Source organism: Culex pipiens, chromosome 2 (assembly GCF_016801865.2).
Source record: "Culex pipiens pallens isolate TS chromosome 2, TS_CPP_V2, whole genome shotgun sequence".
NCBI classification, from domain to species: Eukaryota; Metazoa; Arthropoda; class Insecta; order Diptera; family Culicidae; genus Culex; species Culex pipiens.
This window is the reverse complement of record NC_068938.1, coordinates 51,830,202-51,853,696: the sequence shown is the minus strand read 5'-3', so window position 1 is coordinate 51,853,696 and position 23,495 is coordinate 51,830,202. Positions and strand designations below refer to the sequence as shown.

General features: G+C 37.5%; 1 protein-coding gene across 1 annotated transcript in view; it reads left to right on the top strand.

Moving 5' to 3' along the window:
* The window catches only part of LOC120427335 (protein vestigial), a 66,263-nt gene extending 43,415 nt beyond the window's left edge, over positions 1-22,848 (top strand). The window contains exons 4-7 of the mRNA XM_039592186.2: positions 6,710-6,798; positions 6,863-7,041; positions 7,129-7,202; positions 21,859-22,848. Coding sequence (XP_039448120.1) covers positions 6,710-6,798; positions 6,863-7,041; positions 7,129-7,202; positions 21,859-21,908 — 392 coding nt within the window. The 3' untranslated portion in view covers positions 21,909-22,848. The remainder of the gene's footprint in view (positions 1-6,709; positions 6,799-6,862; positions 7,042-7,128; positions 7,203-21,858) is intronic.
* The last annotated feature ends 647 nt before the right edge of the window (positions 22,849-23,495 follow it).

Genomic DNA, 23,495 nt, shown 5'->3' with positions numbered 1-23,495 from the left:
GAAAATTCATAGACGTTCATGAAGAGAAAAACTGCGAAGGAAGCATGGCTCTCCTCTCTCGCTCACGAAAGATCGGTAAAAGGAATCTAAAAACATCATCATCATGATTATTCGACGGAACATCTTTTTCACTACTACACTTGCAAGTGTAACGTCACACGTCGAAAAATGACCTGTCGCATTTTGTCAATGTGTGTAAACAAAGTGAAATAAATATTTTTAAGTGCACGCAGAAAAATAAGGCATATTTGAATCAACAAAACGTTTTGTTGATTTGAAAATCAAGATTTTTGTTGAATACGCTAAACGTCAAAGAAATTTTTTCAAAACAACAAAAGATTTTTGTGGAATTGAGAATATCAAGGTTTGTTTCAACGCAAAATCGGCGTTGATTATATTCAACAAAAATTTTGTTGAATCAAACCTCGTACAGGCTGATTCTACAAAATATTTTTCTGCGTGTGGTGCTGATAAGGAAATTCACAAAAAAATCCTCAGCACATTGATTTTTATGAAAAAATTGCGAGCGATTTTCTTTTGCGCGATCCGCCTCCTCTCTCTTTCGCGAGTGAAGTGAGCTCGCACGCAAAAATGATTTTTTTTGGCGATTATTCCATCCCCGCTAATCGTAAATTTCAAGCCTATTTTTCTAACAAAAATGAGCAAAAGCTGCCTAAAAATGCTTTATACAACAAAACAGTTACGCTTCTGACACAAATTTGCAAAAATTATCATCAGTTTCACGACAGTTTTTCAATCCATTGTCCCAAAATTTATTATTTTTTAAAACAGATTTAAAACCCTTCTATGATTTGTAAACATAAACATACAGTTTTTAACGTAATAAAAGTTTTAAGCATTTGTTCTTCGAGGCGCATTTTTGACCTTAACGCAGTTTTGAAACAATAAGTTGACGTCGATAATTTTATAATTACCTAACATTATCTCAAAGTTCTGTATTTTTGAAAACAATTCATATTGCTAATTATGAAAATTTGTTATCCTTTGTTTCACGGATGGTTTCAGTGGAATAGTAAACTTAGAACAAAGATTTGATAACATTGTTCATTACTATATTTTTTACGAATTGCAGATAATTGATTTAAATTTTCAGCGAAACAATTTGGTTGTAACATACTATGGATATAACAATGTGACGTTCAAATCATGTCATAACACATGAAAATTTCTTCCATATTATTAAAAAAATCAATAAGAACGTGAAAGATTGTTATTTATTTATTTTTTTTACAGAAAACTAAAAACAGTTTGAGATATTTTATAAATCTCTGTTTTTTCAAATAATTGCTCAGCGTTATTAAATGAATTTATCAGATATTTGAAAAAAAACAACTTCAACTGCTTTTCGTTTTCGTTCATACATATTTTGCTTATTTTGTGAGAATATTAATATATCTTGGTTTAAATGAAGTTTTGTAACTCTAGATGGTTTTAAAAACAATATACTTTTAAAGAAAATATTGTTAAAATGTTGCCTGACCACAAACCAAACTCTTATTTGAATGATTCCTCTTTTGATGTATGCTTCGTTTAAAATATGCTATGTTTTGGTAATATTTCAGCAAATAAAATTTCTGAAATTGTAAATTCAGCTGATGACAAATGTACAGAATGTTTTATTTTTGGCAATCTTTTTTTCAGTTGAAAATACTTTTATGTACTTGAACGTCTAAGCGCTGATATGGCAACATTAGAGGCACGATGGAATTAGATGCCGTTCCCCTACAATGGAATGTTTGTCATCGATCTTAACCATGCAAAAAATGATTTTAAACAAAGGAAAATTTATGGTTCTCAGTATAAAAAAACGAAGTTGACTTCATAGCTGTCGGCCACCATTGCTAGTACCAACCACTAGTGTCCTCCTTTTAACTACAAGGACTTCACCGCCCTGGGCTCCTAAGTGTTTAAGTACGGCACGGAGCGACGGCGCCGGATACCCATATTTACACTTAGAATTTTAGAGCGCCCGCCGCGGGATTCGAACCAGCAACCTCTGGATTGTGAGTTCAGTGCGCGGTCCGATTGATCCACACGGGCGGGACAGTTTTCAGTATATTGGACATAATTTTTGTGCAACTGCCTCATTGTTTAAGGTCATTTCAAAATGGGCTTTGGCCTTGGCCAGTACGACTTGGAGCTCGGGGAATATATACTTCTTCCTTAACTAAATTTGATTTCTCGAAAAGTTATCTTAGTGGCAGAAACAAGTTATGGCACATTTATGAAAAAAAATAAAACATTGTAATTTTTCAACTTTTTTGTCTTTTAATTCTACTCGAGAAAAGTGGAATTTGAATATTTGAAAAGGACCTATGAACATATGTAAACCCATTGCTTAAAGGATGTTTAAAAAACACGAGAGATATGCTATCGCAAAAATTTTGATTTTTCAACGTTTTTCAGATTTTAATTTTTAGTTTGATTGTTTACTTACCTGAAGGACAGGTTTAAATTTTTTCAACAAAACTGTTTTTTTTTTTTCAGGAAAACTTGTCATTTTTCGGGTTTATCAGTATCAGTATTTAAGATATTTGTTTGTGTTTTGTTATACAGTATGTAAAAAAAGTATTTACACCCCTTGGGCACTATGCACATTTTGTGATGAAACATGTAAACAATTTAATGTTGACATAAACCTAGTACTACGTTTTGTTCAGAAACTCATGCCAAACATTTTGCTGCAAAAAGCTCATGAAAATATGTTTTCTATAAAAAGTTATATAACAAATACTATTACAAAAATAAAAAAGGTGCAAAAAAAGTTTGTACACCTTTCGAAAAATTAACATAAATAAAGTTATTTGTTGACAAATCACCATAAATCCAGTCTCCCAACTCCAAATAGGCATCCTTGACTGATTAAAAAAATAATTTGGATTGAATATAAAGTTTACTAATTACTTAGTATAAAAGTTTATATAACTCTGGAAATTCTAAATAAAACTTATCTAAACTTAATTTTGCAAACTTTCAATTTAACTAAATGTCAATATATTACCATAGAATTGCTAAATAAACATTTTGGAGTGGGTATAACACCGTCCCGGGAGTATTTGTATCGATAGAATAGATTTTTCGTTGGAATTTCTTACCAACCCGGAATTACGTCGTCGAAAAATCCGCCGGCATCCGAACCGGTCCACAATTCACAAGTTAACCTATGTGGCATCGGAAAGGGCATAAAATTTCCGATCTTTTGATACCCATACATCTAGGTTCTCTATAAAACCTACGTTTTTAAATACCTGGGCAAAAAGTAAGTTTGATCCACGAGAACAAAAATTACGAAATTCCATACATTTTTGGCAGATTGCTCAAACGAAACCATAACAACGTTTTTGCCTAGGTATTTAAAAACGTGGGTTTTATAGAAAACCTAGATGTCTGGGTATCAAAAGATCGGAAATTTTATGCCCTTTCCGATGCCATATAGGTTGACTTGTTAATTGTGGACCGGTTCGAATGCCGGCTGATTTTCCGACGACGTAATTCCGGGTTGGTACGAAATTCCAACGAAAAATCTATTCTAGCGATACAAAGACCCCCAAAACGGTGTTATACCCACTCCAGAATGTTTATTTAGCAATTCTATGGTAATATATTGACATTTAGTTAAATTGAAAGTTTGCAAAATTAAGTTTAGATAAGTTTTATTTAGAATTTCCAGAGTTATATAAACTTTTATACTAAGTAATTAGTAAACTTTATATTCAATCCAAATTATTTTTTTGATCAGTCAAGGATGCCTATTTGGAGTTGGGAGACTGGATTTATGGTGATTTGTCAACAAATAACTTTATTTATGTTAATTTTTCGAAAGGTGTACAAACTTTTTTTGCACCTTTTTTATTTTTGTAATAGTATTTGTTATATAACTTTTTATAGAAAACATATTTTCATGAGCTTTTTGCAGCAAAATGTTCCGCATGAGTTTCTGAACAAAACGTAGTACTAGGTTTATGTCAACATTAAATTGTTTACATGTTTCATCACAAAATGTGCATAGTGCCCAAGGGGTGTAAATACTTTTTTTACATACTGTATTTGTTTGATTTTTCATCCAGATACGTGAATCTACGGAAAATCTTGATATCTCTGGATTGATTTTTTAAAATGTTTTTTCGAGGTATAAATATATTTTTGTAGGAATTGTATGTGCCTAAAATTAACGAAAAATTAAATTCATTGAGCTTGAACATTTCACTAGAAATAGAACATTTACCTTAAAGTCACTGCTCTAGTTTGCATATTTGCGTTCGCTGTTCGAACATCTCCCCACCATATAACTTACCCACAGTAATGGTCCCATTCCGGCTGAATAATGTCCCGAAAAGAAAGACATTGACCGGGTGCCCGCTTCAAGTACACTTTGGGGTCGCGCAACGTTCTTTTCCCTCCTTGAAAATCATAAATCGAGCCAAAGTACATAAATTTCGGGTGTAGATTTGCCCGTCCCCAAAAAACCAACTGGTCGAACTTTTAACGTCAGCAGGCAAACAAATTTCTGTTTCAGTTGGGTATTTTATTGCTTTTGTGTGCTTTGAAATGTGCCACCGATAATTGTGGGTGCGCGCGCTCAAAGTATGTCTCGACGCGCAATTTGGGTTACACTTGGCAACCTTGAAGTTGCGTGAAAAATAAACACTTTTATTACTCGCTCAGCAATTTGTCTAGTTTTGAATCACAATCAGCTGAAGGCAGCTTGCTGACTGAGCCGAAGACGTGCGGATATTTGTTTGACAAAACATAAAAATACTTTACACACAGACGCTATTCCGCAATAAATTAAAATTAAATTGTTCGCTGAACATGGCGCGCCGAAAATGTTCTATTTCTATGCTAAGAATTCACGCGGGACGCCCGAATTTCTCGCGACCCGTTTCGCCCGCCTAAAGTTCAACCGGAAAGAACTCATCTGTTTCGACGATTTCAATCTGGCTCAAAAATGCGGATAATTTCATACGCGGCATGCCCGGCGAGGTTGCCGCTTCTTGCGCGATGATCACTTCCAAGAATTTCACATTCGTGACGAACTGCTCAGAGTATATTGGTGAAACAATTTGTTTTTAAAGTAACTCGTATGCTTCTTCCATGCCAACTAATGATCTCGAAATTTCACTCTTCTCTAAGCCTTAAAACGGAAAATACTCTTCGCCATGAACCGTTTGATCAAGACCAGCAACATCATAAATTTAATCAACCTGCAATTTTCCGCCCGAAAGAATCGAACGTCTTCGGGTGTAGAACTTCCGAGCTGTTGCTGCTGCCCGGGAAAGGCGGAAAGGAAATTCCTTAGTGGGAGTACACGAGGCAAGAAGTACCAGGAGGAAGAACTTTTCCTTCGTCTTGCGGTTTGGCCCGGTTTTCCAATTTGGAAATCAACTCGTTTTTTACTTTTAATTACTGCCGTTAGCCATGCCGAACCGAAACGTTGAAAAGGAGTAGTTGAGAGAGTTGAGGGAGTTGGTTGCGTTTATATACGAGAACTTCAGGTAGTTTGGTAACGGTATGGTAACTCCCTCCCACCCTCTTGGGTGTAGAATGTTATTTGTTTACTTTCCTCTCTTCTATCCCGGGATTCAAACTGATAACGTTCCGATTGTGAGTCCATTTGCCAAATAGCGGCTCATACCAAAGCCGTCTTTTCCTACACCTGGACTGACCTAATGACCTAACCCCTAAATAAGGCTGGAACAAACATTTACTTCCCCACCCGACGGAAGGCGTGACGAGACACGCATATCTCGAAAAACGCCAACTGGGAAACCAATGCCAACAGGGATGAGAGGCAACCACTACACCATCGGATCCGGATTTTTAAATCAAGTAGTACGATATCCCTGGATATCAATAGGTTATTATTACTTACATATGTGACCTAGGGGCTATCAATACCCCAGTATTCGACTTGTAAAGTAAGGTTTTGAACCATTTTCATATATTCTGGGAAGCCCTAAGGCCTACCAATCTTCGTCCTCCAATGTTTTCCGCGAATCCCTTCGAAAACCCTTTCTCGAACAACCCAAAGCAAATGGTAGCAACCCGGCCGCCATCATGCCAAACGGTTCCAAATTGCAGCGGCTTCTTTGATGTTTGCCGCCCTTGCCCAGTCCTGCTCGGAACTTTACCTTTTCTTGCCAACTCCCGCTGCAAAAGCCCCCTGTTCCAGGTATGTCCATTCCCTCCACTTTCCTCCCTCATTTGTGACGCAGGACTTGGCGGGGACCATTTTCCCGCCGGTTTTGTGTCTCTTTTAGCAGGAATTTTGTTTTACTTTCGTCGTTCGGCTTGTAACCGGCCCCCACCCGACCTCCTCCAACACGACTCCACCGCCGGGCACCGCTTTCAACTCGCTCCGAAATCGATTAAATGTTATTGTTATTGTACTTGGTGTGTGCGAGGGTTGTCCCCGGGCGGAACTGCCGGCGGCGGTAGCAAATCGTCGTAGCTTCTACAAAGTACATGTTTATGTTTCGATCATGGGCAGTTTTTCGCTTTGCTGTCTTCATTCCGTGACTTATGCCGCGGATCTCGGAGCAACCGCAACCGTGTACCTTCTGGAGAGATGGTGGACAAGATTTTTGGAAAATGTCACTCACTGCCGTTGTAAACATCCCGCGAAGCTTAAGACCTTGAACCGTTGTCTGACAGTACGTTTTCTTTCCTCTTTTCTCTCTCTTTCCAGAAGGTTACAGTTCCATGTCGAGTAGAAACTTCCCTCCCTCCTTCTGGAATAGCAATTACGTTCCTCCTACTCCGCCTACGCACCACCAGGTAAGGATCAACGCTCCAAAAAGAAAACCAAACGCTCTAATAACGTCATTTTCCCGCCCACCAGGTATCCGACCTCTACTCAACGGACGGCGGCTACTCGGCAGACCCGTGGCACGCGGCCCACTACGGCTCGTACGCCCACGCGGCCCACGCACATGCCGCCCACGCGCACGCCTACCACCACAACATGGCGCAGTACGGCAGCCTGCTGCGGTTACCCCAGCAGTACGGCCACACGTCACGGTACGTGGGGGAGGGGCGGTCCCCAGCTATGGTCTTTTCGCGAATGCAAGTTCATTCTAAATTTTCTTCTAAATATTCTCCTTCCAGACTCCACCACGACCAACAGACGGCGCATGCGCTGGAAAGTGCCGCCGCGTACTCTAGTTATCCCACGATGGCAGGTAAGATTGACAAATGGAACAATAAGTATTTAAATAATATATTAAAACCACACTAATTTATCTCACACTGGTTGTTCACTTTAGATAAATTTGCCGACGGCTTTTGGACAGGAAACAGTCCAGGGGTGCAAAAGTTATTGCACACTCAAATTCGCTGAAAGTGTGTATATATAAAAAAAATCTTTTCAAAAAAAAATAATTGAGAAAATTTTTTGGAATGTCTGACAGATATTTTTAGCTTATAAAGGTTCTTTCTTCAGAAAAGTCGCTGACAAACGATGAGTTCATGATAATATTTTTGAAATTTCTTATAGATATATCTTGAGGCCTCTATATTACATATTTGACGAATGTTTGACCTCCAAAAGATTCCCTTCCAGATTTCTTGGTTTCTTTGTATTTAATTAGGTACCTCAAAATTATAATAGGAAGAAATAAGGAGCACACTCTCTCGTCAGCGCTCGCAGTGAGCGGTCGTGATTTTTAGCGCGTTTTCTGGCGGTGTTTTGTTTACCTTCGCCGACGGCCATGGCGGCGGCCGCGGAGGCGGGAAGTGATTGGACGGTCCAAAAGACCAAGGAAGGGAGGCTGTTCTATTGGAACAAAGCTACGAACAAAAGTGTGTGGGAGAAACCGGACGGGTTTGAACCAGAGAAGCAACCGGCGACGGACAAGAAGGATGACTGGGATGACGATCCGGATGTCACACCCCGCGTTCGCAAGTACCTGGCCGGCCAAGGGGATGAATGGATTGTTTACTTCCGGCCGAAGTGTAAACCGTTGAATGCGATGCGAATCTCAGCCGACCTGTGGAAGCATTACCCCGGAGTGACCAACGTGACCAAGCTGAATCAAAACAAACTTCGTGTTGTGGTCAACAATCCGAAAGAAGCCAACGACATCGTTTGCGATCCGCGATTCTGCGTCGAGTACCGGGCATGGATTCCAGCACGTTCGGTAGAAATCGACGGAGTGGTGAGCGAGGAAGGACTGACAGCGAAACAGATTCTGAACGGAGTTGGCCAGTTCAAGCGAAGGAACCTGCCGACAGTCCAGATCATCGAAGTCAGACGGATGGCAACTTCGGAGGGCGAGGCCGCGAACAAACGGTTCATTCCATCAAGTTCGTACCGAGTTACGTTTGCCGGAACAGCACTGCCGGATTTCCTGCTGATTGACCAGGTACTCCGACTACCAGTACGAATGTTCCACCCCAAGGTCATGAGCTGCACGAATTGCCGGAAATTGGGTCACACGAAGTCTTTTTGCTACAACAAGAAGGTCTGCGGCAAGTGTGGTGAGAAGCATCAGGACGAGCAATGTCAGGCAGTGCAAAACAAGTGTCTGCTCTGTGGAGGGGCTCCGCACGAAACTCGTTCCTGTCCCAAGTACAGGGAACGTTCGGACAAGTTGGAGCTGGAATTGAAGAGGCGCTCAAAGCGATCTTTCGCGGAGATCGTCAAATTGGCTGCAGCTACAGCCAGGAATGAGAATCGATACGCTGTCCTTTCAGACGAAGAACCGGAAAAGGAGTTGTCCGGTGTAGAGCTGACATTCCGCCCTGGAGGAGGAGATCGCAAGAAGAAGGAACAATCTCGCAACCAACTCGACAAAACTGGAAAAGTTTTGAAGGATACTTCCCTCCTAGCGGACAAGGAAGATTTCAACCAAGCATTCCCTCCGGTAGGCTCAACAAGGAAACACCAGGAGATGGCCAAAGTGAAAGTTCCTTTTCCACAAAAGGAGGCTATCAAGTCCGCCGGCATGCGGATTCCGTTTTCCAGCATCGTGGAGCTGGTTCTGTCGACGATGAGCGGACCGACCAGAGCAATCGTGGAACCTCTGGTACCTTTCTTTCGAGCAATCGGTAAACAGTATGCCGAGAATTCGATCCTCTTGGAGTTTATCAGCTTTGACAGTTAGAATTTAGGAAAAATTATTGAATTATTGACCCTCGGTCCCAACCTGATGTGTAAATGTCTAAAAGGACCTAATAAAAATAAGCTTATAGAATAAAAAAAAAATAAGGAGCAATTCTCTACGAAATCGGTTTTTTTCTTAAATTTTAATTTTTGTATTTTTTAATCCGACTGAAACTTTTTTGGTGCCTTCGGTATGCCCAAAGAAGCCATTTTGCATCATTAGTTTGTCCGTATAATTTCCCATACAAATTTGGCAGCTGGGCATACAAAAATGATGTATGAAAATTCAAAAATCTGTATCTTTTGAAGAAAATTCAAAAATATTTTTTCAGAAGTGGGCAAACAAGTGCACTAATTTTAAAAAAATAGAAAACTGCGACTACAGTCGACTCTCTGGCTGTCGATCTTCTCGATATCAATATTGCTCCATCTATCGATGAATTCTTCATTCCCTTCAAAATGCATGCTTCGGTTGTCTTTATTCCTCGATATTTTCTCTTGCTTGAAGAATCTCTTCCTCGACGGTCCCTTGGATTCTGTTTGCTTTAAAAATCTCTTCCGGTTGTCAATATTGTCACTATCTCATGGCTTGCATAGACATTTTTCTTTGCGAAACGAAGCTTTGAAGGGTGTTTGACATTAGTTTGTTTTTGTTTGCTGGGCGTTGCCATGATTCTCTCCCATAGCTGGGTACCAAGAAAATAGTAGTTTATGCAACAAGTTGCAAAAAGAGGATTTTTTCAGCACGAGTCGTACATTTATCCAACGAGGTTCGCCGAGTTGGATAAATACGACGAGTGCTAAAAAATCATGTTTTGCAACGAGTTCCATACAACATTTTTTGCAATTTCGAAAAACACCCATTGAGTGAAATTTTAAGTCGAAATTTCATGTATTTTGTCAATAAATCGTTTAAATCAAAAAAATGTTGAAAAGTGTTACTTTTCGAAACAAGTGCTGAAAAGTTCAACTTTTCAGCACCCATTTGAGTGCTGAAAAGTAGAACTTTTCAGCATTTATTTTGAAAAGTGTTGCTATTCGATTCTGTTATTTTTGGTACAGAAAAGTAGGCTATTTCGTCGTTCAAGAATGACAGGAAAAGTAAGTAGTTTCACGACGGAATTGCAAAAACATATTTTCAATCGAGTCTTCTGTAAACTGATGATTCTCTTCCTCGACGGTCCCTTAGATATTGACAACCAGAGAGTCGACTGTATTTTCAAAAAAAATCACCTAAAAATGGCTATAATTTGAAAACGGTGCACTTTATGAAAATTTCACTAAAGTACTTGTTGATTGCAAATTTGATTTTACATCGAAAATGAAGTTAAAAAATTTGTACAACCAATATTTCGATTTTTTGAAAAAATCAGTATTGATTCGAAAATTCATAACTCGGTCAAGGATTTTTGCACAACCTGGAAATTTCTGAAAAGTTGGCATTTTATGTCCTCTAAAACATATCAAAAATCGATCAAAAAAATCCTTCAAAAGATACAGATTTTTGAATTTTCATACATCATTTTTGTATGGACAGCTGCCAAATTTGTATAGAAATTTATATGGACAAACCAATGATGGAAAATGGCTTCTTTGGGCATACTGAAGGCACCAAAAAGTATCAGCCGGATTAAAAAATACAAAAAAAAATCGAATGACCGAAATCTCAGAGAATTGCTCAGATACAAATATGACCATTAAACAGTGCAACACATAGTTTATTTATTTAAAAAGTTGTTTAATACTCAATAGGCTCTCAAAATCATGTTTTCAATCATCTGCCGTTACATTTTAAAACAGTTTTCTGAACAAGTGCTAAATATTAGCAGAGATATGCCGTATTTCGCAAAATATGTGAATATTATTCGTTATTTTTTTTTTTTTTGCTGAGACAAATGAGGCCATTTTGAATCATTAATTCGTCTATACAAATTCCTATACACAGCTATTCAACATTATCAAAAATCGGTGTCTTGAGAACGTATTTTCGATTGATTTGGTGTACTCGCTAGTTGTACATATTTAGGAAAAATATTTTGGAAAAATCTGATACCATCTAAAAAAATGTGTTGCTACACTTCACTACTACGTACTACACAAAAATGCCTTCTGTAACAAGATGGTCAAAATTAGTATTTTTTTTTTAAATTGACATTTGTTGATGTAAAATCAAATTTTAAAATCGAAAATATAATTTAATATATTTTCTTGTAGAGTGTTCCGTTATCAAGTTACATTCACCTGAACATTTTATTTATTTTTTAATATACTTAAGTTGCTATGAAACAGCTTTAGAAACTTGTTATGAAAGAAAAACAAACAGTTAATGTTAATGTTAATGAATGTTATTATCAATTTTACCTTTCACTCAAATAAAACTAATCAGATTACTGTATACAACTAATCACCATTTTTGTGAATCTTACTTAAGTTTGAGTTGGTTTAGTCGTATTTTGAGTAAAATTTTTGAAAGTATTTATATTTAAACAAAACATATTCGTTTTTTCGATGGAGCTTCGAGAAAACGAATCTTTTTAAGAAACGATTTTTAAATACATCTAATTAAATAATTTTACCCATGACTCGAGTGAAATTCATCAGAATTGTTGATTTTTTTCACAAATTTGGGTCAGTTTTACTAGTTTTTGGTAGAATTTCAATCGACAATCAAAAATCCTGACCGTTATTCTACGATTCTTAAAAATTGAAAGGCAAACTCCACGATGTTTTCATTTTTCACTAGCATTTGTAAAAAAAACATAATAATGGAAGATTCATATTGACTGCTAATTTTTTACGTACTGCACTGGGATAAAACTTGATTCAAAATTAAATTAAATTTTGTCAAAACAGAAACATTGCGTATAAATTTCAATGGAAAATCACTTCTATCGATTTGTTAAATCCACTCTTAAATGTTCATTTTGCAATTTTATGTTAAAATATTGACATTCAATTAAATTAAAAATTTACAAAAAAATATGTTTACATAAATTTTACACATGTTATACTGATTTGTTGATACCAAAAAACATCATTTTCATTGCAATTTTGAAAGTTGTACAAACTTTTTTGCACGATTTTATTGCATTTTTATGATATGGTTTAAGTATTTATTATGGAACTTTCATAGAAATCATATTTTTATGAGGTTTTTATTGTGCCACATACGTTTTTGTCAAAATATATTTTTTTCGCATGTTTTATCAAAGAGTATTCCTTTTCGATACAAGTACCGAAATGTATTTTTTTTTTGGCGAAAGTAAGTCGTTTCGTCATTCGAGAATGTTAAGAAAAGCAAGAAATCTGACAGCGGAATTGCAAATTTCAGAATTTTTTTAATTTTCTTAACATTATGAAGATAGATTTCAAGGATTCCAAAAATGGAAGTAAGCACATTAAATATCAGATATTTGGTTACTTTTATCAAATTTGATACACTAAAAATGTCCTAAAAATGTAAATAATGCTATTATGGGGGAACAAAAAAAAAACATTCAAATAACAGAAAAAAAAGATCTTACTTTTTGGACAAGAAGCCGACAAACCAAATTTAATTCAAATCAGAGCATTTATCCTGCTTTTAGCTTTTCTAGCTAGTTGATTTCCTGTTTTTGTATTGAATTTTCACGATTTTTAATTTTAAATTTGCTCAAAAAGCGTGTGCTAAAGTAGATAGAAAGATGAAACTAGATTTTTCAAAGATAGTTGCTTTTTAAGTTTGTAATTCATTCAAAATTTTCCTCAACATCAATCGACATTCCGTTCGCATCAAATCAAATCATTATCATAACGACAGAAGCTATAATTTACGAAAATCATCACTCATTTTTTCGCCGAAACTCGAAACTCCGCCAACTGCTTCCAGTGTTTGTCGCTCGCATCGATCCAGAACCTCGCCGCAGACAACTCAGGAATTCGCCAGCGTCCAGCGCGTCCATGTGATCTTCCATGCTGACGAAAATGTTCCGTTTTTATCAGCCTGTTGACACACAGACTCGGTGGTTCCTTCTCGAGAGAGAGAGAGGCTCAAGAGTCGCGCGCGCTCCGAACTGAATTCCTGGCATTCCACGAGCGAACGCTGATTTCTTCCTTTTGACGGACGAACGAACGAATTCACGCGTTTGGAGTCGTCGCCGGTCGCGCTAATATGGTGTTTAGAAGCACCGACTTTTCGGGGGCCCTGTGCTGGCGAAGCAAATTGATGGTGAAAATCTGGCCTGGAAGCTGACTTTTGATGACTTTTCGAGCGTGGTATTCTCAGCCGTAAATAATAGATCTTCCTGATGGTCGCGAGAATAAAAAAAAGCTCATTTGACGAATTTTGATGAAAGAACAAATCAGCCGATGAATCGCCCGAGAACAAGTTGAATCTTCAAAATATGTATTGTCAAATCTACATTCCAAGCCAGCAGTCGCGGCGTCACAATCGTCGATCTTTGTCCGTAGACCGCGACGGGCGAACGTTTCGAAAACCACGCTGGCATACCAGGAGAATCGTCTTGTAAGAGTCCGACGGCAAAGCGCCGACAAATCATCAAACATATCAAAAATGTTGATTCCAGGCTTGAAACAACACGTTGTTGACGACGATGTGACGGCGATGACGATCGGGATGATGATGATGATGATGTTGCTTGGTGAGGGGGGAGTAGATGCCTGATAGGAATCTGGCCCTGTCCCGCGCCGGTCATCATCATGTCTCATTTGGAGCATCGAATTCCTAGGAGTCGAACGACGGGAATGAACGCGCGTGGTGGGAATTTTAAATTCCATAAAGTGAAGGTTTCAATTTTTATGTGTACATTTTTGAGACAATTTTGGAACCAAAAAACAAAGAAATTGACAATAGAAATATGTTTTTTAGTTTTTCATGTAATTGAATTTTTGACTTGATTTTTTTTTTGTTCAACGATATAAATACCGGATTAGGAAAATTATGATTTTTCCAAATTAACTGATAGTGGATATTTTATCTTCTTTCGTGTCTGAGAACACATATTTTTATACAATAAAAAAATTCTGGAAAAGCTAGTTCAACAATGAAAGGAACACTTTGAAACGAAAATTAATTTACAATTTATGGGATCACCTTTCATTGTTAAACCCTCAACGGTTCCTATCGTTGACCTTCAGCCCATGAATCATTCGACCACTCAGCCGGGTGGGGACACTTTGAGCTGGCAGTGCTGCCAGCGCCACAAGATTAACGCTCGCTCGATCCCCGTTGCACGCTGCAGGATGGTAATAAATTATTGCATTTTCACTTTGATCAACTTTTGCCATTACTTGCGCTCCTTATTGCTTCGGGAGTTTTGGGCCCATACGAGCCGGTCGGAAAACTAATATCAAACAGCACTCTCTTGTGTATGCACACACGGAGAAAAAGGACGCTGTCGACGTCCTTTCTGCCAGAAGCGTTTGCAAAATTTATGTGACATATGAAATAAAAGTTGGTGCGCCTTTGCCGAGCAGCAGCAGCAGTGTCGTCTACAAAGGACAACTTTCCAGCACGTTTGGTTCGTCTGGCCAGGGCCGTCGTTGTAGGTTGCTTTTAATCTCGCATGCAACCCCCACAAAGAACCCCGGGCCCCTTTTCTAAACAGGAGCATATATTCCGTCCCCTTCCGCCTCCGAGTCCTTTGTCGGCCGAGCATAATGTCGCTCCTGCCATAGCAGCTCGCAAAAGGACATCCTACAGAGGCAAATAAATTGTATCCCCAAGTCCTTTCTTCCTGCTCTGAAACTTTGAAGTGTGATCCAGACGCTGCCATGTTGGATTTATCCCTTTCCTGATCTCACATGTGAAGAAGTGTGTGTGTATTTGTGCGGGAGGAAAACTTTCCATCCGATTTGACCCTCTTTTGTCGAGTGTAAATTCTTTGCGGAAAATGGAACGCAACTCTCGAACGCGCACTGCAGAAGCTGCTGGAAAATTAAATTAAACGCTAATTTTTTAGGGGGGAATCTTTAAAACTTCCTACGGCTTGAAATGTTTTGCCGAAAAAAGAACGAAGCAGAATAAAACTTCAAAATTAGATTGCAGCAATGATACGGAGCGTGTTTGGCTGATACTTTCATTTTTCGTAAAGAAATCTTTAATGTTTTTGCGTGTGGAATGCTTGTTTTTAATTAAAATGTTTTAGCTCTTCATCATTTTTTTTAAGCAAAGAAACTTTTGGGGATTCAAAGATTGAGATCTCTAAATTTATACACGGCGTGTTTTCTGTGCAACCCTAAGGAGAAAAAATAGTCATCGCTACTTTCAAATGTGTTTCTTAGGAAATTTTCTCAGCTTTCTAATGCTTTTAAGAGCAAAATGTTTCATCGAGAAATTCCTGAGATATCTATATTTGAAGTTTTTTGTTTTAAAATCCTTAATCATTTATTGGAACTTTTAAATAACAGTCCAGGAAACTTGTCACATCATTTCATTAGGGTCTAATATCAAAATCGATTTTCCAGTACAGCACTTTTTCAGTTCCTTTTGGGGTCCTAAATAACTCCCCAAAGTTTGGAAACGATTGGTTTAGTTCACAGTTTGCGCAAACCATATTTTTGGATTTTGATATTTATAAATTCCACGTTTCATGCTGTACCAAAACCGGATTCGTATTCTGATGCTCTGGAAGGTGCTCTGCAACTTTCCCGAAGAGAGTATGGTGCTAGCTTGCCCCTGAAATAAGATGCAGCTTCCACAAAACTCGTCTAGAACGTGATTTTCGAGCAAATTTTTTTTAATGTTTTATGTATAGTATACATAAAACATTAAAAAAAAATTTTATGATTGTAAAATTTGCACCATAACAGTTTTTTTCTTATTTGGAGGTTCAGAATACAGCTAAATAGTATCAGGATCACCATAAATGATAATTCTATAGTTCAAAAAGTAATAAAAAGTTATTCTTTATAGGCGATGCTAGTCCACGTGGTAGCTGTTTGGCATGTGGCGTCGCGGTGTTCATCAAACATTCATAGTATGCTAAGGAAAATTTGATGCTTTTCTGGGGAAAACCGTTGGTTCCAAAAACCCCGGATGTATTGCCGTTGAGCTCGATGGGGGTTGACCGAATCGACCTGGTCTCTTAGGGAAAGTTGTTCTCCAGACGATTCCGCTCATTTCTGGCCATCCTAGAAGTTTCTACATGTTTTACCTAAGCCTGTAGGAGCGAATGAACGAAAATTCAAAATTTTTCATGGTAAATCTCATGTAAACTTGAACTCGCTTGAGACAAGCCAGTTTTCAACCAAATAAACTGAAATTTGGCGTGAGAGTCCCTATGAGTATGCCCTACAAGGGGAACCACAACAGAACTTGATCTGAGAACTTTTCAAAATCCGTACCCACGCTAATGTATACCTTGATTTTGGTTCAAATAGTTTGGAAAGGAAGTTTCTGTTTGATTCTTTTTGTTAAAATAATATTTATTTATTTTTTTCAAACAAAAAAAGTTTGTGACGGTGTTTTCAGCATTCTGAGTTGAAAGGCTCAAGTTTTATTGCAACTTTTAAGTGTATTTTCAACAGTAAACATTTTATAAAATAACTTTGAACTGCAATGTGTAGTACATTTTCGATTTTAAATCATGCTTGTATTAATGTTCCTGGTTAATGTTTGCTTAAGAAAATATTTTAAAAAAATCCAATAAAACCATTAAAATCATAAACCTGCTAAAATTCCGGTTGCCTGTACAAAATATTTTAAAACGGTTTTGAGCAATTCCAGCTCAAATCAGGAATTTTTCTGATACTTTTGTACCCGACCCTCTCCGATTTCAATGAAACTTTTTAGACATGTTATCCTAGGCCTATATAAGCCATTTGTGTGCATATGGAGCAAATAGTACTCGAGAATAACATTTGAGAAGAGCGTAAGGTATTTAAATATTTTTGCATTCTGTAATTTAAAAATTACTGTATCTCGAAGCCGTTGCGTCGTATCAATAAGTGGTCAAAGATAAACTTGTAGGAAATTTGACGGGCTTTCTGAAAAAAAATACACTGAAACAAAAATACACGCCACATCTATGAGATTTTTTGATTTTTAAGTCTAAAACTTAAATTTGAAGGTGATGTCACGATTTTTTTTCGTTCAAAATTTTTGAGGAAATAGCCTAAAATGTTACTAAAAGACTGACGAAAAATGCAGGATGGCATGTCTCTCTTAAAAAAATACAAAAATCATTTACTAAAACTGTTTTTTTGAAAAGTGGTCTAAACGTCAACATTTTTAAAAACCGGTAGTGGGAATCGATTCTCCAGACAATTTTACATAAAAGTCTCCGTATTGACCATTGTCCTATGTTTCCCAATTTCCCATAAGTTTGCCTTTGACAGCATTTTAATTGGATGTAAGGGCTTACAAATATAAGCTTAATTACATTGCTTATAACTGAAAATAGAATATTTTTTTCAGTGTGGTAGAAACCAGGATAGTAAATTTGATTACGTAAATATAAAAACGATATAAATCAAAAAGCTGTCAAAGGCAAACTTATGGAAAATTGGACGAGCTTTCCGGTAAAAATATTTACGAGACTGAAAAACCAAGTCTGTCATATAGAAATTGTCAAAAACCACCAAAAATCCCGTTTTTTCAACATTTTCATTTTTAAAACCGCTGTATCTTCCCAAGGATTGGACATAGGACAATGGTCAATATGGAGACTTTTATGTAAAATTATCTGGGAAATCGATTCCCACTACCGGTTTTTTTTTTAAATTTTGAGGTTTAGACCACTTTTTAAAAAAACAGTTTTAATAAATGATTTTTGTATTTTTTTAGGAGAGACATGCCATCCTGCATTTTTCGTCAGTCTGTTGGTAACATCTTAGGGTATTTCCTCAAAAATTTTGAGCGAAAAAAAATCGTTATATCACCTTCAAATTTAACTTTTAAACTTAAAAATTGAAAAATGACATAAAAGTGGCGTGTATTATTGTTTCAGTGTATTTTTATCAGAAAGCCCGTCCAATTTCCTACAAGTTTGTCTTTGACCACTTTTTGATACGATGCAACGGCTTCGAGATACAGTAATTTTTAAATTGCAAAATACTAAAATATTTAAATACCTTACGCCCTTCTCAAATGTTATTCTCGACTACTATTGGCTCCATATACAAAAAAATGACTTATATAGGCCTAGGATAACATGTCTACAAAGTTTCATTGAAATCGGAGAGGTATCTTTCACTTTCCCACCCATTCCCTCACCAAATATTAAATCTTTCAATAAAAAATAATACCATAATCCACCCCACAACACCCCAATCAACCACCAACAAAACCCATAAACTTTAATTCACCTAAACCCTTAATAAAATAAACAAAATCCAAAATCATCAATCCTTCCCATCCCCCCCCTCTCACCTACATCCTAACTACACCTAACCACCACCCAAACTTCCAACACTCAACTTTAAAAAACCCCCCACAAAAACCCCTCCCCTACTCCCCCAACCCTACTCCCCCATACAAATCCCTTAACATCCAATCAACCTAATCCCTTAAACCCACAAATCAATCCCATACCCAATCTCTCCCCTAACCCCAAACCACCCCCCACAATCCCCCCCCCCCAAATTCAAAACAACAACCAACAACAACCACTCTAGCTTGTTATTAAAATATCTTATCGCACACCTCCAAAAATCACGCCACCATACTATTTTTTTCATAGCTCGCGTTGGTAGTGCCAGCTGTCGAAATCTATCGCGCAGCAGAATTTGTATCTATAGATTGGCCCCCACTGGACCCCCTCCATCATCTCCTCTTAGAGTATGAGATGTGTGTGTGAGTGATGATCCGTCGCTCGTCACACTTCCCATATGATGTGTGTGAGATGTTTCTCTCTCCTTTCTAGCTCATAGATAGAGAGATTGGTCTCTTTTCAGTAGGAGAGATCTAAATATGTAATAGATAGAGAGATATAGATTCAACTAGGATGATGGATTCCATTTTTCTACCTATCACGCACTTTCTCTTCCCCACAGTGTTCTCGGATTGCTCTCACTCACACCTCAGGCTTGATACACGCTCTTTAGGTGTGTGTGTGCCCGCACCCCCCCCACTAGCCCCACCCCCTGCGAGTGATGTCGCCGCTCCAACCTCGCACTCGCAAATAGTATGATTGTGTCGCACTCCGTATGTGTATTCAAATGTTATAGATGATGATATGCCACTTAATAGAGAGAAAACAATTTGAGCCATGGTTTCAACAATTCAATGAAAACAGTGTTTTAATATGCGTTCGACACCTGTCCAGTTGTTTTGCAATAATTAGTTCCAAAATATCTAAGCATTGAAAAAAATGCAAGAAATTGCGGTACATTGGGATTTCATAAAAAATCAAAATGTTTTTAAACGAGCTCAAACATACTTAATATGATTATCAATGCAAAAAAATGCATTTCACATTTTTTGAGGTTTTTTGAAAAAATATATTTTTGCCCCCGACTTCTCGTACCATTTTTGAAGGGGAAGGGGGCGACATACACTTTGAAATGTATTTACAACGGCCTCACGTAACTTGGGAAAAACGACTGAAAAACATTTATTTTGCATTCAAATATCACAGTTATTGCATTTTTTTTACATTCAAAATAACATTTCACAAAAAAACTTAACATAAGCTTTTTGTAAAGGCAGGTTATACCGCAAACTTTTGAAAAATATAAATTCAAAAAATATTTATTCAGATTGTTATTTGTAAGTCCTTAATACACTTTTTTATGTTCTTAAAACAGAAAATCAAGTCATGAAATTGAAATCAAAATTGAACAATTGCTCAATTTATTCAATAATTTTTAATTTATTGTTCAAGAAATCGCAGCCATTGAAAATTAATTTTCAATCGACTTAATTTCATTGAAATTGCTACCAAAAGTATTTGTTTGACACATAAAGTACAGAAGAGATTTTTAGATAACCTAAAATACTTATGTGAATCAAAAATTTTAAATCTTCAGGAACTGACATAATCTAGAAGATTTGTTTTGTGACTCGAATTTAGAAACGTATTAATAATAAACCATTTTCCCGACGGCTTTTCTCAATTGATTCCCATGCTTGGCCTGCAAATGACTTCAAATTTATCAGCTTTTTTTTTCTTTTCATTTTTCACAAAAAAAAGCGCCACCAATCCGTCAAAGTAATTACCAGCAATTAAAAGAAATTAATTCCATCCGACATTGAACCATTTCTTAGACCAAAACTAAAAACAGCAGCCCCGATCCAAAAGCTTTTGCCCTGCTCTAACGTTCCTCGCGCGGCCATGTCCGGCCTTTGATCTATTGCCGCCAGCTCTCTGGCGGGGGGCTCGAAACATAATTGATTCCAAACATGAATGCTTAGACTGAATCTAATTAAAGTTCCCCCAACCCTCCTGCTGGATCCACACCCTCTCCCAAAGAGGGTGGGAGATCAGCATTGAAAATAATTTTCGCCGTTCACTGAAAGTCGCAGCTTTTTATTCGGCTGATTTTTTTTTTCTTCCATGGAAAGCTTCCGTCCGCGGCCTAAAATACCGCAATTACGTGTCCAGAAGCCGCCATGTGCGTGTGTCCCTCCCCTCTCCTCTTGGGGACGTAACGAGATTACCGAACCACGCCAACATGCAATTAATTTAGTAAATGAGCATTTCGCCGTGCATTCACGACGAACAGACACACACGAGCAACGACTTGAGCATAAGTTAGCGCAGCTAGAAGGGAATATAATATTATAATTAAAAATAATTTATGGCATCGGTGGCCATCGCTCGCGGCCAATCGGCGGAAGGGACGAGCGTCCACCACCAACACCAAGGAGTGAGGGAGACACGCCTTTTTATCGCGCGTGCAGCACACATACAAACTCACACACACGCGCGATTAAGCAAACTTCTCTTTTGCTTGGTTTTCTCAACATCACCACCTCACTGCGAGAAGCAGCATAAAAAGGGGGCTTCTTTTGTGCGAAGATGATGAAGACGGGCTCCTTTTTCTCACCAGCCTGAAGCTGTAGAAACCGCAGCATAAAACGTTGAGAGTTTGTATTGAGAGAATTATGCTCTCAGTTGCGAAGCATGGGAAAGTCGATAAGCAGGCTATGAAGTAGGGGAACTATACCCTTTCTCAGCCTATTTCTATTATCGGCCTATCAGCACTTTGATCATGAATTACAGCTTTCATAAAGTGTTTTTGACTGTTCCAAAGTAACAAATAGCTCAAATAAAAGTGAGCAAGCAACTCTCCATTGTTGATACATCTGAAAATGTTGATTTAATAGCGGAAAACTGCAAAAGTGATGAGAATTGGTCGAGCGGCTTAGTGTGATTAAAATGGGTATATTTCCCCTATTTCGTAAAACAAATCAACGAAGTCAAAGAATTCGAAAATGATTTTCTTCTTTTTGTCTATGATCAGTGTTTTTAGCTACAAAATTTGTTACTTTTTCAAAGAAAGAATTTGGTCAACCGAAGTGTTTGGAACGGTATGTCCACGCGTCCTTCTTTTTCTATAGATTCTGTGAAATGTGATCCGTTCTCAAAATCATTTATGTGGTAAACACAGCGCAGTAGGGCTGACCGCTTTAATTTTTGTAATCTAATCACAAGATTTTCCTGCATGCTTTCATCGGACTGACTAGATTAAATTATATTTTTCTTGGTTATAAATATAATGCGAAAATTCAATCAACAACTTACAAGCCGTAAATCATTATACTGAAAACGTTTTATTTCTTCCTTTTGCAGGTCTCGAGGCCCAGGTCCAGGAATCGTCGAAGGATTTGTACTGGTTTTAGATAGTTAGTGCAATTTGTGTCCCGAAACAACGCTGCTGTCCAGCTTGTGAACCACAGTTACAAACCAACCGAAGCACTTCTCCGGAAGGTCGAACGACAACGGGCGAAGAGCTTGAACCGTGCTGAAAATCAAAAGACAAAACAAGCAAACCACTTGAAAGTGATTTTAGTGATATCTAATCTAATTTATAATCGTGCACTTGAAACTATTTCTCCTAACAAATAAGGAGTTTACAAATCTCTTTTAAAAAGCACCGTAAATTAGTTTCAGTCTTTTCGTTTCGTCTTCTATGTTTTAGATAATGTTTTCGCACTGTATCGTAAAGCAAAAAACAGTAAGTCAAAGTGTGTGAGCTAACTTTCAGATAAAAAACAGACTGTATCGATTTTTTTAACGCTAGAACGATAGTCTAATGTACATTAAAACTAGAAAGAGAGCAAATCCTAGCACCTTGTAACCACAGCCAGCGATTGTTTATTGGTCAACACACACACACAACTTTTTCTCCGTTACGACAATTGTGTATCATATATCGAATTAAGGCATATTACCTACAGGAAGCAAAACATAGAAAATCTGACATAATTACGTTTACAGGAAGGACCTTCTAAAAACCTAATAAACAAGACATTTCGAACGGAGGATCAAGAAGAAAAAAAAACGTGCATATATTAAATTTAATACACATACTTAGTATAGACAACGAGACACACACACAGAAACCCAACATTACTTAAGCTAATTTAAAGTAATTCGAGTGAGCGCGGCGCGCAGTGCAGCTACCGCCGCAGCGCACTGACAAAACCTTGTTCTTGTAGTTATTTTATTGCAATACTTACGAATGCGAGCGAAGAAAAGTTGTCCTTGTGTATACACAGTATATATCGGCAGTGAACAAAATATGGAAATAAAAGAAAACAATGAAATCATTCTGAAAATAAAAAAAAAGTTGTTCTGGTGTGATTTATCCGAAATTCCATATTATTACCAAATCAATGTCTTAATTTGAATCCGGTCCGTTCCCACTAGGGAGACAACAAAATAATGGCTTTTAAGTTCCTAAAGCAAAATCAAACATTTGTTATGAGTCACATTAGTTAAAGTTTATGGAACTCTTCGACAAAATTGTATTCGTTAATTTTTTACAATTTTTTAACGATTGATATCAAAAATCCAAGAATGTAAGCTTGTTGTATACATGTTTATGAATATTCGGTGAAAGTTTGATGCAATTTGGATGATTTTTAGGAAAACTGAGTGGTCCATAAACAACGTAGTTTTGAAAAATAGAGTATTTTGCTTTTGTAACGCAAGTTTCCCGTTATGAACCTAACAATATGGTATCAAAATTCATGATTTTGAAGCACCAACTCAAAACTGGTCTTTGGGAATGCTTTGGTGGCCAACCCGAAACCGATTCTGGAGAATTCCGGGGAACCTGCGGGGTGGTCAATACTTTATCAAACAAAAACCAGCCAAACAGGTTTCAAATTACAGCGCACCCAAAATCATTTTCATTTATGATCACCAAAACCGATATTGGACCGACCTGGCCACTTTGGCACCGGTTCCAAGTGCCCCAGCGG